A 15,888-nucleotide genomic window follows, 5' to 3' on the forward strand; every position below is an offset into this window, starting at 1 on the left:
GGCAGCGTTGTTACACAATTTCTCGGGGACAAAGGCCTGTTACCTCGGGGCCTCGTCCCCGCGTGAGCTACCAGCGCTAGCTAGCTGTGCTGTGGCAAAGATGACCGCATGACTGGGTAGAGACGGCTTCTGAAAGCTGGGGTAAAACGTGGCTGAATATGGCCAGCGCGGGAGAAACAAGTGGCGTGATGGTTGGTTGAGCAGGGCTGTTAATGGGAGTAGATCCGTATTGTATTCGTGATATGGAAAAAGAAAGCTGGGGTCAATCAAGGACCAACGGCGTTGATGGCCAAAACGCAGCACAGTGGATTTATGATGTCGCTACAGCGGCCTTGTAGCTTATTATTCTCCGCTGTAATGCTCTGTAATAATAATGCGCTATAAGTCTGAGGAGAGGGCCTGAACAGGACCTGAAAAGCTCAATCCACAGGCTTAGTAATGGTGCCTGGATGCAGTGGCAAAGCTTCTGGAACAACGGACACAACGGACACTCCCCAGGACCATGACGCCAGTTTGCTGCGCGACAGCGAACAAAGCGTGGAAGCCCCTCACTTTCCCCAAGCCATGCAAATCCTTTTCACTTCCACACCACCACCACCAAACACGACTCCGTATTCCGACCAGTTGACCAGTCATCCCGTCCCATGTATTCTCCATCCAACCCGCCACCAGCTGCTCAAAGCTCCTCCCGTCCGCTAGTCAGGGCCTTGTTCACCGTCATCCTTTTCCACCAGGCATGACGGTTTCCACACAATTGCGACGCCCAGAACAGCCGGACATGGTCCTCGCAACGCCAATGCCGAGCATGACTTAAAGGCGGACCCAGTCCTCGGTGTCCAAACTGCGAACCCGAACCCAGATCTCGCTCAAGCCAGTTGTGCCAAAGCAAAATATCTTTCTACCAGTGTAGGTACAACGTACGCGCTGCCGCTGTAAGAGTGTGGCAAGTATCGCTGCTGTTATGTGACTCTACCATCAACCACTATGTGAGCATCTCATCCTCGCATCTTCTTTCAACCTATTTGCGGAGGTAACTTAGCTTATATTCTTTAACAGATCAACTCTATCTTCTATCAATCGGTTCTACGATACCCTGTCGCCCGTATCGCACTATTCTTCCGGCCTCGCCCTCTCTTTCCAATATTGCCTGACGCGCCGAGATCTCATCGTCTCCCAGTTTTCTTCGCTTTCTACCTTATCACAGACCCATCTCGGGCGGGCCTCCAGACAGGTGTGGAGGTTCTCCACGACAGCATAACCCCTTCGGACTTCGATCCGTCAATCCGTTTTGCTTTTTTCTCGCCGTGCAGTGTCTCCTTCCCTGCCCATCTGTCAAGATTCGCTGGACACACATCAATCACTTCCCAGATAACCCACTATAACTCGCTCCCCAATGCCCGAGGAGGAGCAAGTCTTGGCGGCACTTAGCCAGCATGATGAGCATGATGGCTCCAGCGGCGACGAGGCCAGAGACAATGCCTCGACCGACTCTGCCGGAGGCTCCAAGAAGAGGAAGCGTGGCAGGTATCAAAAGACCTCGTGAGTAAACTCCCTCCCTGCACAGGAATCTGCGGGTCTCGGCAGCCTTACCCATTTTAATCTTGCTGGGGTTCTCATTAACTCTGATCCCGCAGATGTGAGCTTTGCAAAGCAAGAAAGGTCAAATGTGACCGGGCAGAGCCTGCCTGTGCCTGGTGCGCCCGCCATAATCGTACCTGTGTCTATCTTGAGCGGCAGAAGCCTGGCAGCCGCATAGGCTTCAGCCTCGAGTTGGAAGCCAAAGTCAACCGGATCGATGCACTGCTTCAAACTCTTGGTCGTCGAGTAGAGGAGCATATCGCTGACGGGCACACTGGACACTCGCAGACTCTATCGCCAGCCATCAGCAACCACACACAATCTCATATCGACCTTTATGCGCAGGATAGAAGTAGGAGCAGTCCTGCTAGTGGCGCGGCTCGAAATACACCCTCAGTGGCGGCTGGTCCGCCACCTGGACTCCCTGGGCAAGGCTGGGATGACGGGGACCAACGCTTGGGGCGGATGACTAGCCAGGGAATGAATGCCGACTACACCAACGCAACTCTGCCCGCACTTCGAATAACGCCGCTCCGCCGAGGACCATCGGCGCTGTCTGCTGGTACAGACCTGCCGGCTCAGGATGTTGTATACACGCTGGTCGATCTGTATTTTAAACACTGTAACACATGGTCTCCCATCTTGGATCGGAAAACGACATTCAGCATTTTCTTTGGTTCGACATCACTGAACGAAGCCGATCGAGTTTTATTACATGCCATTGTGGCGACGACATTGCGATTTCTGAAGGACCCTAGATTCTCGCCCGAAATGCGCGCGCACTATCACGAAACCTCTCGTCAGATTGTTCAGATGTACGCCATGGAGCATGTCAGTGTCGAAGCTCTGCGTGCTCTCGTGATTGTCTGCCTTGACGAACTAGGCACGTCCAATGGACCCCGAGGATGGAACCTGCTCTCGCTTCTTGCGCAAAACGCTCGGCAACTCAGCCTATGTGAAGAGAGCAGCGTTTTCCTTTCCGTTGAAACCAGCGACGACTCACCCATGACTGGAGCTATCAGACGTATTGCCATCGATCGGCCGCAGTCTTGGATTGAAGACGAGGGCCGCAGGCGGCTCGCCTGGATGGTCTACCTCCTTGACCGATATGCGACGATTGCTACAACGACATTCGACTTCATGCTAGACGACAACAAGATGAGGAGGGTATTGCCATGCTCTTATGACCTCTTCTCCCGTGATATTCCCGTCGAGACACGTTCTTGGGGCTCGAGTCCCGACCAACATGGCGCGGCTGGACTTGTTGTGAATAAGCCGGACAACCTGGGCAGCTTTTCGTACCACTGCGAAATCCTCCGCATATTGAGCAAGGTTCATGACTTTCTCAAGACGCCATTAGATATCACATCCTCTTCCGAAATGGCAGCTTGGAGAAATACCTATCGATCGCTGGATGCTTCGCTCGACTCCTGGCTGCGAGGGCTGCCTGGCGATTATAGCAAGATTTCTGCTCTGTGTCACTCGGATCCTGCTAGCCGCGTCGCCAACTGGTTCATGCTGCACAGCGCCTACGTCACGGCCGTCGTGCGTCTTCACTCTTCCGCGGCATATCCGACTGTGCGATCACATCTGTTCGTACCCTCCCACTACGCCATGCAGCGCTGCCTGTCAGCTGTGCAGAGCCTAGGTGACATTGCACAAGACGTGTACGAAGCTAGTGGACTAGATCATCTCGGCCCGCCATTCATCTTCTCTCTCTGGGTTGCCGCTCGCTTACTGCTTGTCCACGCTGCGACGGTTGGCTGCCCGGTTGACCCCCGCATCGAGTTCTTTATTGAGATTCTCGCGCATGTTGGACAGTACTGGGATGTCGCCGACACCTATGCCAATGTTCTCGCGCGGGCTGTTCAGCGCGGCAGACAAAGCGATACGAATTTCAACGCCATGCGACAGTGAGCATTTTAGCTTCAGCATTTCACGCAATGTACTAACATGGGTCACTACAGGAGCGCACACGGCCTCGTCACACTCACAGCATCAACCCGCCAAACAGGCGTTGAGCCTACCTCGACCCAGATTACCTCTCTGAGCGAGCTGGACAACATTGATATCTTTGACTTTTTCAATTATCCCAAACTATCAGAGTCGGCGGTGCAAGCCTTGGGTGCCCAATCGCAGTCACAAAATACAAACGGCGGGACAGCGCGGCTGCCGGACCCAGAATCTGACTGGCTGGGATTTGTCCCCCACGGCGCATAAAGCTATTTAACATGTACTGCCTATTTATTCGTCATTTCCACGTACTTATACCCAGGATGTTACCTCTGCATATGGCTGCAGACGGACACATCAGCGATGGCAAGCTCAATTCCACACCTATAAACGCACGATTGATCATCCTTGGACTAGGGTGAAACTGCACGTACATGTCTTGACCATACATGTATTTCATTGCTCCTGAACGAACCCAGGCTCGCGAAGCAGTGGCTACATGAACTCGCCAAGACCATCCCCTGCCTGAAAATGGACTGTTCCGGCCTAACTACTACTTGCCGGCTGATTCAGTCGCGGACGCATGAAATCATCGGGACTGTCTTCATCTGACCGCCTCTACATGTTTTTCTGTGCTTCGGCTGAGAGGGAAAAGTTGTCATATACGCCCGGACGCTTCTCACAAAATTACAGCTGGGAAAAGTGATGAGGGGGGAGGGGGGGAGGGGGTTGTCCGGGTTGTCCTCCACAAGGCTGCTACGTCCCACGGAGATGTATGTAGGCAGTCACCGTACCGGAGAATTTTTCGTTAACACAGCCTCTATCGCGAGATTGGGTGGAACGGCGATTGCCTATCAGAGTGAGGCTGAGCTTGAATGATGTCTTGGTGTTGAGCTGCGGATGCGATCCAGAAGAGCTGCTTCGGGTCCCGCGGCGCTCCATGGTACAAGCACGCCACGTGCCCGACCAAAGGGGTCAAGAGGAGGGTTCCAGTTGTTGGGAAGGAAGACTTTGACACCATGTAGCTTCCTTGCCTCGGCGTACATATTGTAGATCCAATCTCAATCAGTCAACGACAGTCAAGTATCTCGATAGTTCGCGCAGCACCCGTCATAGTTGTGGTCTTCCATTCAGATCTGGAAAGGCTGAGAGATGGTACCAGTGGCGCGGTACATGGGAAGAAAACAATTTAACAACCGAGTCAGTCTTGTATTGTGATAACTGACAAGACGGCTGACGATGCTGTTCTGTGGCTCCTTCTCGCCCGGCCTCTGTGTTGTCTTGGCGTGTCGGGCGTACAAGGCGCCACAATTGCAAAGACAACATCTGTGACAATACAGGGAAAATAAAGCACCACGCACTTGCGCCGGTTCTGCACGCTTGTGTGAGAAGATCATTGCAACAGCAACTGTTGAGGCGCGGCCCGTGTCCGTGGACCTCTTTCAGTTGTTGCGTATCTTACCCTTGACGCGGGTTTTGATGACAATCAACTTCCTGTCATCTCTTGCTCTTGCTTTCTTTTTTTTTGTCGATATATGGCGGTATTTATGCTGTTATTGTACACATTAGGAGGTTCAGTATTGATAAGGACTGTGTCAAGCACTGAATACAACCAGCTTTCAGGTACGGGCGGAGCAAAAGATGTCGGTTGTAGCTATGGGTTGGACTTAAAAGGCCTTGTATGGGTTTTCTTTTTCCTTTGTATCCCTTAGTCGCAGAGTATACAGTGAGTATCGTTTAATGTTGCATAGTAGCAAGGTTGAGAAATTCTTGTCGGCTTCGTCGGTTATGGGAGTTGGATGTTGCAGTGTCAAACACCGATAATAAAAGTAAGGCACCCCCTACATGGTGTGAGTGCTCTATTCCGCCTCATATTATCTTTCAACTATCAATTACATAGTGATAGTAGGGCAGGGCGGCTCCACAGGCCGCGCAATAGAAACCTTATTCCATGCATGCATCGCATTGCCGGGTGGGCTCGTCGATTCGATTCAGGAAACGACAGGGTCAGCCAATTACTTTTGTTCTTTTGGTAAGATGAGGTGTCGATCTCTGCGGCCTATTCCCGCGAGCTGCTTTTGTGCATGCCACACAAAAAAAACGGCGGGTTGCAGATTGGCAGAGCCCAGCATCAAGAGTTTCAGGGTCCCCTTGGCATAGATAGGTATCTGCTGGTGCGAGCAAAGCGATTCTCTCCGCCACAGCGCCACGCAATACAATGACTCGCACGAGAATCGCCTCGAACTGGCTTTGAAGCAGTCAACAATGGGGTCGAAAAGACGAAGTGATGAATGCCCCCATGGACAAATAGTCAGGGCAACAACTCGGAGGGAGGCCGTCCGGGTCCCCACGCGGCAGGCCGACCAGCCCTACGATGGCGTCGTACGGACCTCATCTCATACCTTCCTCTCCTGTCAACTTGCCCCATGAATGTGGAACAAGGGCAAGGGTGGCACCGAACAGGCGGAGCGTTGACGTCGACAAGCGGTAACCCCTGTTAGCGCTCGCATTTCTTGGCCTAACCCGACCGCCTACGTTGCCGCTTGGGAGGAGCAACGTAATCCATCCCATCGTGGCCCTTGCCCGCTTCGCTTTCAGACCGCCGCAAGTCAGCCTCCCCCCTGCCAACCATGTCGTGACTGGGGCCCTGCGGCGGGCAAAGCCGACGGTCTCGGAGGCGGCACTGCCATTATCTATTCTTGCAAAGCAGCATCCTATACATGATGTGGTGCTGTTTCGGGGTTGAGGGGACGCGCTCCCATCGTCGTCGTGCAAGCCTGCATCTTCAGCCTTGCTTGCCGAGCAGCCCACCTGATGAGGCGGCGCAGCATCTTTTACCCCCTCAATGAGGCCAAAAAAAAAGGACAGAGACCCTAATGGTTATTATTACCAGTGGAGCTTGGCCGATACGAAAGGCAACGCCCTGGGGGCTAGCCACGGCGGCTCCCTTCTCTATTTGCCCGGAGACCTTGCTCGAACCCGTAGGATCAGGTGGTTCGACGTCGTAGGAATATGAGGGGAGACGCTGATTCGTGAGACTTGATGCTTGTAGCATTGGTTGGGTGTAGCACGCAGTCCCCCAGCTTGGACCAGCATATATATGCTCCGTGTCAGGCTTCCGCAAGCCGCCGTTGTGTAGCGACTATAAGCAGTCCATTTTGTTCCAATCACAATCATTCATCTGAACTCTATCCCTTTATCTTGTCCCTACTTTTCCCTTGTCACCTACCTATAGTCCTTCCTTCTTATACTTGGGACTTGAGATCCAGCATCGTCAAGCTTCTTGGACCCTTTCTGTTGGCATCCAGGTTGCCACCAAAAAAACAAGTAGCCATAATGGCCATGGGCTTCTTGAAAAAAGCCTCTCGCCTCGCGCTGCTGGTCAGCGCGGCCTCTACACTCTTTCTCTTCTTATCACTATACCACATCTTGTCCCCAAGCATCGCCTCCCCCGAGAGACTCAAAGCCGCCGCCGACACTGTCGACCACTGCCACACACCAAGGAACAATACAAAACCTCGGATACCGAACAAGATTCACCAAATATGGAAGGACAAGGACCTGTCCACCTATCCGCTCACGGCTTCGACAGGTGCCTGGGAGTCCACGTTTGAAAACAAAAACTACACGATAAGACTCTGGACCGAGCAAGACATTGTAAATCTCGTCAAAGCATCATATCCTTGGTTCCTTTCTACATACGAATCATACAAGTACAACATCCAACGCGCCGACGTTGCTCGCCTGATGGTCGTCCACCACGAGGGGGGCCTCTACGCGGACCTGGACGCCTACCCTTCGCCCGACACCTCGGCCGAAACTATAAACTGTCTACAAAGCCTCGGCTACCAGGTCATAATCGCTCCCACGAGTGAGGATAGGGGCATCAGCAACCACTTCTTCATGGCCGAGCGAGATGCCGAGTTCCTGCTGTGGGCGTTGCACGAAGCCAAAAAGAGAGCGACGTCGCTTTCCGGACGATTCATGCTGCCCTATGTGGCCGTGTTTTGGTCCACCGGCCCTATGATGATCACCTCGGTGATGAATGAGTACGCCTGGCTGTACAACCAGGCGTCAGAGACCAAATCCATGGCGGTGCTCAAGGACTCGTTCCTCCACAGCTTCCTTCACCACGCCGCAGGTCGGTCTTGGCATGGCTCGGACGGACGTGCCCTCAACTACATTGCAGATCACTTCAACGACGTGCTTGCCCCTGTTCTACTATTCCTTGTCGCTGTCGCCACTGCTGTCATCATCGCGCGGCGCTGGGGGCAGGTTCGGCCACACATCTACAATATTGTCCGCATGTCACGATCATGAATAGCATAGCGACCTCGGCGTTTTACGGGACATGCTCTTTTTTGTACAACTTGTTATACCACATGAAAACTGACTTCTATGCTTGTCGCTTTGAACCCTTTGCTCAGGCTCTAATAGGACTTTAGCTTACTAATCTGGTACACTGTAATTTATCACTTTACCATGTAAAGGTTGACAGGAGTAATTTCATCAACAATTCATCAAACGCTGCGAGGCAAAGTTTGTTATCTGCTGCATTATATTCCTAGTGCTCTGCTATCATCTCCCTGCGTTCCTCCTTCAACCCATAATTGTTTCTCAGCGAGGGTTCCGTACCAAACTCAGGAGGTCATGGCAAGTCCTCGATCGCAAAGCCATGGCTCTCATCAGCCTATAGAGCTAAAAAATGATACGCTGCCATCCTGGCTCCGTTTCCGTATCTGGGCAAGCCAATTTCTCTACCGAGGCAGAAATCGAGGCGGTAACCGACGCAATATAGTCCGACTTCCCTTTGGAAAAGTAGCCAAGCTCTGGACCACCATGAATGAGCTGGAGGCGATGGAGTATGTGAGACAGCATACCAGCATACCTATCCCGAAGCTCTATGAAGTGTACAGACACAAGAATGGCACCATCAGCCTAGTCATGGAGGGCCTACCTGGGAACGGCAGCGACTATGCTCGGATGGGCCCACGGGAAGTTGAGGCCTTTGGTCGGGAGCTCTCTGGATACATTCTACAGCTTCGGAGCCTGGAGCCGCCAGAAGCTGGTTTTGTCGGATCCGTCACTGGTGGACCGTTGGTAGATCATCGAGTTGGCCATGTTCCCTTTGGGCCCTTCCACAGCGTCGCAAACTTTCACTTCTACCTACGCCTCGGCAGTCGCCTGCAGGATTGGACACAGGGAGAAGTAGTGAAACGCGTCCACGCAGAATCGCACAACTACAAGGTCAAGTTCACTCACGCTGACCTGAATCCTCGAAACATCCAGTACTACAAGGGCAAGATTGTGGGCATCATTGACTGGGAATTTGCGGGATGGTATCCAGAATACTGGGAGTATACCAAAATGCTGTGGGCAGACGCGCCTAATTATAAACCATTTTTCAGAGCTGTCGAAGGCGAGCCCAGCATTGAGAAGTACCGCGAGGAAATTGAGGCAGAGCGCGACATTTGGCGGCTGATTAGCCACTGGAGGTATGATGATTACTACGGGGAGCAAGAGAAACGCGACGCTGTGTATGCGGCTTTGGGAGAGGATGTCGCGAGGAAGGCTTCTATGCAACAGGCTCTCCAGACGACCTAGATTCCTTTCGCGGATGGTGTGTGTGTACGCAGGCAGCAATGGCTTGGAATTTTCTCCGAGGCAACAAGTGCAGAGAAATATTCTTGTCAATTGTAATGATATATCACTAAGCCTCGTAGTCTTCCGACACGACATCGTCGGACATGGCTCGACCCCATTAGTGGTGAGTAAAACACATTTCGGCTGCCATTGCCCTTCAACGAGCCTTGCACAAACCGTGACGTCTCACACAACCAGGCGGGCATCTATACCATGGATTATACTGCCACGAAAAGTACGGATCCGTTTCATTTGTCAAGACTTCGCCAATCAGTGTCGTGGCCGGGCCCACGTCAACTGACTGACGAAACACCTCCATCGACGGGATACGGATCTGCCGCCAGCCTTGCTCAATCAGCCATTCGATTGAGGTGCCGTAAATGTACTCTTCAAAGTTTGCCCATCGGATAGCGGAAGCACACATGGGACAGCTCTCAGCGTTTGTGTATAAAGACAGTTGGGAGAATGCCAGCAGTGATTCGCTTGCGGTGAGCTTGTAGGGTCCTTGGGGGTCTGTTAGAATGCTCGTACAGTTCTGCATGGCTGCGATTTCGGCTGTGAAGACCCGATTAGTCATTATAAGCCTAAAATCTAGCATGGCCCTTTTACGTGAAGAAAAAAAAAGGAAGACGAGAATGACTAGAGAATGGAAAGAACATTACCGTGCGATGTCGGGTTCCCGGTATTTGCCTTGTCATTGGCACCGATACAGATGAGGTCTCCAAGGCCGTCGCCGGTATGGTTCACAATGGCCGCTCCAAACGCAGCAAATGGACAAGGACTATCCAAGATTTCTGCAAGCGCCTGGTTTGCCCTCCTCATCCAGTGTGACCGAGTTGTGGGCGCGATGCCGTTCACTGTCAGCGCACTGTTGGCTGGGGACGTCTCCAAGGAATAATCAGACGCGTGCGCATACCTACCTGTGGACAGATGTCGCTATGGCTATGCTGGCAGCTAGTGCCGAGAGCAAAGGGTGAGAGAGCCATGTTTGGTTGACCGCGACAACAATATGAAGAGAATGGAGAGCGTCGCTACTTGGTGGCTGGTGAGAAGTAGTGCTGAACATGTAGGGCGTGCGTCGCACAGTACGTACCAATGGCGGGGTCGAGGTTGGTGATGTCTGAATGACATCAAACAAATAGGGAAATCAAAAAGAACTATAGTCAGGCCATTGACGATTAGCCATCAATATTCCAAGCTTGGTGCTCTGGAGCTTCCCTCGGCGTGGGTGGTAGGTAACATCAGTAACAGGAAGGTGCCCCTTGCCCTAGCTTTGCTGTGACATCAGACATCAACTCCTCATTTCCTCATCTCCTCGAAACAAACATGCAGTCATCATGCGCCATCTTGGTCCTATTTATCCATACGCAGTACAAAATCATATAGCATGATTATCCATCTCACATTCGAGCTTTTCATCCAGCCCCCGTCGCAATCCATCAAGTATGGGTATGCAAACGGACGAAAGCTCCTTCACAACCAGCACCCCCAACGATCCATATCCAAATGGCTTCATCGACCTCGAGGCGGGGTGCGATAGGCATCCAGAGAGGCCGACACGGCTTGTTCCGTCTTGGCGTCATATCCGAGACAAAGTGTTGGCATCAGAGCTCAAGGCATGGTGCCAGCATCCGGAGACCATCAACTACGGACACTGCCGACGAATGTCCCTGGTCCAGTTCAGCGCCTGGCTGGTTTTCTTTTTCGTGTACCAGCTATGTCTGGGGCCCTTTGCCGACACATTTGGCTTCCAATGCTCGTCCACGGGCACTATGAGTAATGCTGTCCTCGAGACAATGTCGACTTGGGTCAGCGTAGCTCTGGCGGCCGCAACAGCCTTTCTGCTTGGACAGGGTTACACCGCGTAAGATTGCCTGCATTTTCGCAGTGAGTTCAAGCAAATGCTAACAGAGCGAAGGGTACGGTTGGCGATGGAGAAGATGGAAAATATTCGAGAATGCATCATTACGCTCGCATACGCGTTAATCAAAACTATAGGCGTACCTGATGGAGGCCACTCGCCAGACGAGTTACAACTCACGGTGTAGTACGGAACTTGCCAAACAGTCCCCAACTCAAAAGGTTGCTAATGACTGGAACAGCGAATGTCTGGCACTTCTGGTCGCATACCCCGTCGCACTCATCCACCAAGTGAAAGGAAACAGGTGCAATCCTGCCGTCAGACAATATTGCCAGCAAGCTGCCTACCGAATAAAACAGTTTCACAACGGCTCAAAGCCTGTCCCCGGGTCGCCATGTACCATCAGCGAAGACAATGATGGACCCTTGTACGGCGTCATCAGAGTTGAACACTATTTTGAGCTTTGGTCTCTGAACCTAGAAAAAGAGTTTACCGACCAATACACCAGACAGGGACCCCCATCCATGTCGCCGCAACACATTTTATACACCTTGCGCAACCATTTCGAAAACATGATCGACAACCGCTGCCTCGACCCTGTTCGGGCGAGTTTTGTCCGTAAGTGAACCAAGACGCCATGAATTCATATTAAGTCACGCGTTTAACAGACATCAGGGGAGAAGATCAATATGCTAGCCCTCGCTGGAGGTGAAAGTTCCGTGTACGGCGGACCTAGTGTGGCGCCTATCTTTCTATTTGGGGTTGTGGACGTTATCGGAAGGGGCGTCGCCGTGGTCTTACCGATACGACAGTGTCAGTGGATCGTCTCACAGAGCGGCATAAACCTGGGCTTGTCGTTCCGGATTATGGTGCTGGCCATGGCGAGCGCCTTGATTATGATGGTCTTGACCGAGATGTGGTCTTTGCGGACTCCGTTTCAGAGTGGCATAAATACATTTCCGTGGACTCTGGGCATCGCCTCTGAAACTGACAACATGCTCAACGAATTCGACGAGAGTCGGACTGTGCTACCGGTCCGCGAGCACAAGTACCTGGACGTCGGTGACTGGTCCTCTTACTCGTCATCCAGATACCTCTCGTCGTCTAGCTACAACTCGTCGTCCGTGGCGTCGCCGTCCACAGCAACGCAGTAGAGAGAGATGGAAAGGGGAAAAAGGTGTTCCTATCTTGGTATAATTGTAATATCATACCTAGCATTGCGCGTTTATCCTTAGAAGCATATTTTTAAATATACTATGTCTTTATTCTTCTTCCCTTGCTTGTATCTTCTTTAATCTTCCAAGTATTTATTACATAAGACGCGTGTACGTAAGTACTTTATAAACTTGGATGAGATTTTTTAAACCTGATTGTGATTCTTTCGCTACCAACTAGTATCAAAGATATTTCGCACACATCTACAGAGGTATCATTTGCTTCTTTCTTCCCGGCCGTTGCTTCGTTTCACCTCGTCTTGTTGTTGGTCTCTCTCCTCCTCTTTTGTTTTTTAATTACAGCGCCAGCATCGCGGCCACAAGCAGGACAGCACTGGCGAGCAGCGGCGCCGGGGCGCGTGCCAGGGCGGCCGCGTTGTCGTTGACAATGATGGGCTTGCCGTAGTAGGTCGGGTCGTATGGCCCGGCCGGGGTGGTGGTGTTTGTGTTGCCCTTCCAGCAGTAGCGGTCGAAGCACTTGGCGCACTGGGCGGGGACGGTGGCGTTGGCGCGGTAGAAGCTGCGGGCGAGGATGGCGCAGGCGACGCAGGCGGGCCACTCGGTGTCGCGGGTGGCGTTGAGCTGGGTGGCGACGGCCCAGCCATTGTCGATGAGGGCGGCGCGCTCGGGGTCGCGGACGGTCCAGGTAAACGTGGTCAGGTTGCCGTTGTAGACGTAGGGGTGGTTGGGGAGCCAGACGACGAGGGGCGCGACGGCGCTGCCGTGCGCGGTGAAGTTTGTGGCGTTGCAGCCGAAAAACGCCGGCCGCGTGTTGAGGCCGAGGTTGCGGACCGTGTTCTTGTCCGGGACGGCGGCAAAGGGCACGTCGCGGAAGGCGAGCTGCTGCGAGCGCTCGTACGTGGCGGCGAGGGCGGAGCCGTCGGGCCAGCCGTACTCGGTGTCCGAGGAGGCGTCGTAGGCGAATACTACGTCGACGGCGCGGTCGGGGAGCAGGTGCGGGTGAAAGGGCACGTTTTGGGCGTCCTCGCTGCCGTCGACGAGGTTGAGGCGCGAGGAATTGGCGTTGCGGTTGGTGGCCGGGTTGAAGCCGCGAAAGGGGTTCGGCGACCACTCGGCAATGTCGTAGGCGGTCGAGTCGCTGAGCGCCGCGATGAGCTTGGTGGCCGTCTTGATGGCGAAGTCGGGGACGTCGCTGGGAATGTACTTTTTGTTGTTGTCCTTGAGGTACGAGATGGACTGCGTGTAGATCGACGAAGTGGTGCCCATGACGAAGCCGGCATTGTCAAAGCCCGTGACGCAGCTGCCCTGGTCCACCACGTCGCCGTCCTTGAAGGCGGTGCCGACGTAGCGGAGCGGCACCCATCCGGCGAGGTTTGGGTCGGAGGAGCCGAGCTCCCAGGGCGTGAACTCGTAGACGGTGGAGTTCCCGGACGTGATGACTTTCTTTTCGGAGTTGCGACCGTTGGCGAGCAGGAAAGGCATCGGGGCCTTGCCGGATGAAAAGTCGGAATCGTTGGCGATGGAGCTCCAAGTATATCCCGGCCCTCCATTGCTGGCGTTGACCATTTGATACGCCAGCATGCGGCCCCAGTAATCGCTTGCTGAGACGTTGAAGTTGGCTTTGGATTTGCTCTCTACTTCGTTAAAGACGTCGGTATAATACCCACGTACGCTATACTGGTCGGGTCCTTTGAGGGCCGAGTTAGCGTCGAGTGGACAGCGATGCGTAGTTTACGGCGCAGCTTGGCCCATACCTTTGAAGATGCTGTTTTCCAGCTGCCAGATGAGAGGCGCATCAACGGCGCTCTGCACCGAGGTGAAATTATTTACATATAAGCTGCCGACGAGCCAGTCGCCGCCCGAGAGCCCGGATATATACGTCGCGCTCTGTAGCAAGCCGCCGAGATTGCCCTTTTCCTCGCTGCCAGCGGACCGGGCATCCCAGGCGGCGATTGCGCCGGCACCGCCAACCATGGCACGGTAGCCACCCCCGGAGATGGCAATACCAATGTTGGGAAGCTTTGTGGAGTTGTACGTGGCATTGCCAAAGTACTGCTCGCTGTCGAAGCCGGTAATTGCCAGGCGCTTGAGGAGCCGGCGTATGTGGACTATGGTCTCCTTGCGACGCCCAGGGAGCCATGCCTTTTCGTCCGGGCCCATGGTGCTCCCGGAGCGAATCTTGGGAGCAGGATCGGGACATGCTGACGGTGAGGGGACGTATCCCGAGGGGGCGGCGTTTATGGCGCGGTCGACGATGGCTTTGACTGTGGGTGTCTCGACTTGGGAGGCGGCGACGGGAAGATCACGCGGCTCTGGGCGATCAACTCGTGCTGCATCGCCACGTTAGCTTCTTTTCAGGTTGTTTGGATTGACTAGTGCCGGAGTTCACATGTCGTGGGGGAGTCGAGAGTGTCGAGCGTACCAATATGAAGCGAGTCGGCGCGTGCTAGGGGCACGAACGCCGAGGCAGCGGCCAGCAGAAGCGCCGGGTGCTTCATAGCGATAGTATATAGGCAGCGTTATCGCGAAAGGTGCGACATTCAGATGGTCAGGTACCCACGGGCTTTTCCAGCTGCGCCCATGGGAGTGTGTAGAAGTGATGAAGCCAGTCGTGATGAGACGTCGAGGAAGAGTGGTGGAGTCGTCGCAGTGTTTTAGGGGTCGCGGGGGAGCCTCAGCGAGGAGACGCGCGCAGAGGTAGAAGTAGTATGTCTGCGGTAGGGTGTGCTTTCGGGCGAATTGCGCCAAAGATGGCGATGACAGATGGCAGAAGTGGTATGGAGAGAGTGCGGTTTGGATATAGTGGTCAATTGTAGTTTTGGATTGTAAAGAAGCCTCTTGTCGCACTGCCAAGACTTTGGGTCATTTGCTCAGTGGCTGGCTCTAGCGGGGGAGGCTTGGCGTGTTTTAGGTGGGCAGATGCATGTTACAGGGGGTTTGTGCCCGAGGGGGCCGGGTTGAAGGCGAGGACCGAGTAGATTGAACGTGCTGTCGAATGAGTTCGCTGGGGTGTCTTCTAAACAAATATTGAAAGAGGAATAAGCTGTATTTTACAGACGTATACCGATACGCTATCTAAAACAGCCGCCTCGGTGTACCTACCATGTACCATGCTCTTACGGCCAAGCAGCCACCCATCCATAGTGCGGCCACACACCAGCCACACGTACAGCAACAGTGACCTCTGAACTTGCCAGCCAGCTACAGCTAGGTAACAAGTTGTAACATTTCCAGTTCATCCCACCATCCTGCTCAATGCAGCCCAAGCTCGAATCATCAGTGCCACACCCGATGCGCCGTGATATCAAACACTGTGTCTATACAGCTCCGCAGTCGCATCACCGCAGAGCTTGGCCTTGCTCGCCCTCATGCTGTGACCAGGCATTACGCGGCACTTTGTGTCACTGGCGCTCCCTCTGGCACATGACCGCTTCGTACTACTTGCCAAGACTCCCACGTTCCTCTTCTCATTACGAGCTGTTTGACGGAGTCTAGCCTGCTCTCTCCTCGCCTTGGCTACAGGGGCTTTGACACATACGCTCTGTTCATAGTAATTAAACAGGGTGAGAAAAGAGAAAAAAGGCGAATACGAATAACAGCACTCTCACTCGCCTGTAGGCTGTGGTGCACACCATAATTCTGTCATGTCTATCTCGATTGATTGCATAGTAAGATAGA

The 15,888-nt window shown here is 53.5% G+C and overlaps 6 protein-coding genes across 6 annotated transcripts; 4 read left to right on the forward strand and 2 right to left on the reverse strand.

Annotated features, from left to right (window-relative positions):
• Positions 1 to 1,393: 1,393 nt before the first annotated feature.
• CCM_01738 (C6 transcription factor) lies at positions 1,394 to 3,798 on the forward strand (the record flags this gene model as incomplete). Its single annotated transcript, XM_006666893.1, has 3 exons — positions 1,394 to 1,539; positions 1,635 to 3,491; positions 3,546 to 3,798. 3 exons carry the CDS (start codon positions 1,394 to 1,396, stop codon positions 3,796 to 3,798), a joined length of 2,256 nt encoding a protein of 751 aa, XP_006666956.1.
• A 3,069-nt stretch (positions 3,799 to 6,867) lies between these two features.
• CCM_01739 (Glycosyltransferase) lies at positions 6,868 to 7,851 on the forward strand (the record flags this gene model as incomplete). The annotated part of the gene is made up of 1 exon (XM_006666894.1): positions 6,868 to 7,851. The coding sequence occupies one exon, from the start codon at positions 6,868 to 6,870 to the stop codon at positions 7,849 to 7,851; it is 984 nt and encodes a 327-aa protein (XP_006666957.1).
• Positions 7,852 to 8,370: 519 nt separating this feature from the next.
• Positions 8,371 to 9,135, forward strand: CCM_01740 (Protein kinase-like domain; the record flags this gene model as incomplete). Its single annotated transcript, XM_006666895.1, has 1 exon — positions 8,371 to 9,135. One exon carries the CDS (start codon positions 8,371 to 8,373, stop codon positions 9,133 to 9,135), a length of 765 nt encoding a protein of 254 aa, XP_006666958.1.
• Positions 9,136 to 9,331: 196 nt separating this feature from the next.
• On the reverse strand, positions 9,332 to 10,160 carry CCM_01741 (cytosine deaminase; the record flags this gene model as incomplete). Its single annotated transcript, XM_006666896.1, has 3 exons — positions 9,332 to 9,729; positions 9,837 to 10,031; positions 10,091 to 10,160. 3 exons carry the CDS (start codon positions 10,158 to 10,160, stop codon positions 9,332 to 9,334), a joined length of 663 nt encoding a protein of 220 aa, XP_006666959.1.
• A 459-nt stretch (positions 10,161 to 10,619) lies between these two features.
• CCM_01742 (uncharacterized protein) lies at positions 10,620 to 12,189 on the forward strand (the record flags this gene model as incomplete). The annotated part of the gene is made up of 4 exons (XM_006666897.1): positions 10,620 to 11,038; positions 11,093 to 11,221; positions 11,277 to 11,653; positions 11,711 to 12,189. 4 exons carry the CDS (start codon positions 10,620 to 10,622, stop codon positions 12,187 to 12,189), a joined length of 1,404 nt encoding a protein of 467 aa, XP_006666960.1.
• A 357-nt stretch (positions 12,190 to 12,546) lies between these two features.
• On the reverse strand, positions 12,547 to 14,708 carry CCM_01743 (lysophospholipase Plb1; the record flags this gene model as incomplete). The annotated part of the gene is made up of 3 exons (XM_006666898.1): positions 12,547 to 13,898; positions 13,965 to 14,540; positions 14,633 to 14,708. The coding sequence occupies 3 exons, from the start codon at positions 14,706 to 14,708 to the stop codon at positions 12,547 to 12,549; spliced, it is 2,004 nt and encodes a 667-aa protein (XP_006666961.1).
• Between the last annotated feature and the right edge of the window lie 1,180 nt (positions 14,709 to 15,888).

This window comes from Cordyceps militaris (assembly GCF_000225605.1).
Source record: "Cordyceps militaris CM01 unplaced genomic scaffold CCM_S00001, whole genome shotgun sequence".
Lineage (NCBI taxonomy): Eukaryota > Fungi > Ascomycota > Sordariomycetes > Hypocreales > Cordycipitaceae > Cordyceps > Cordyceps militaris.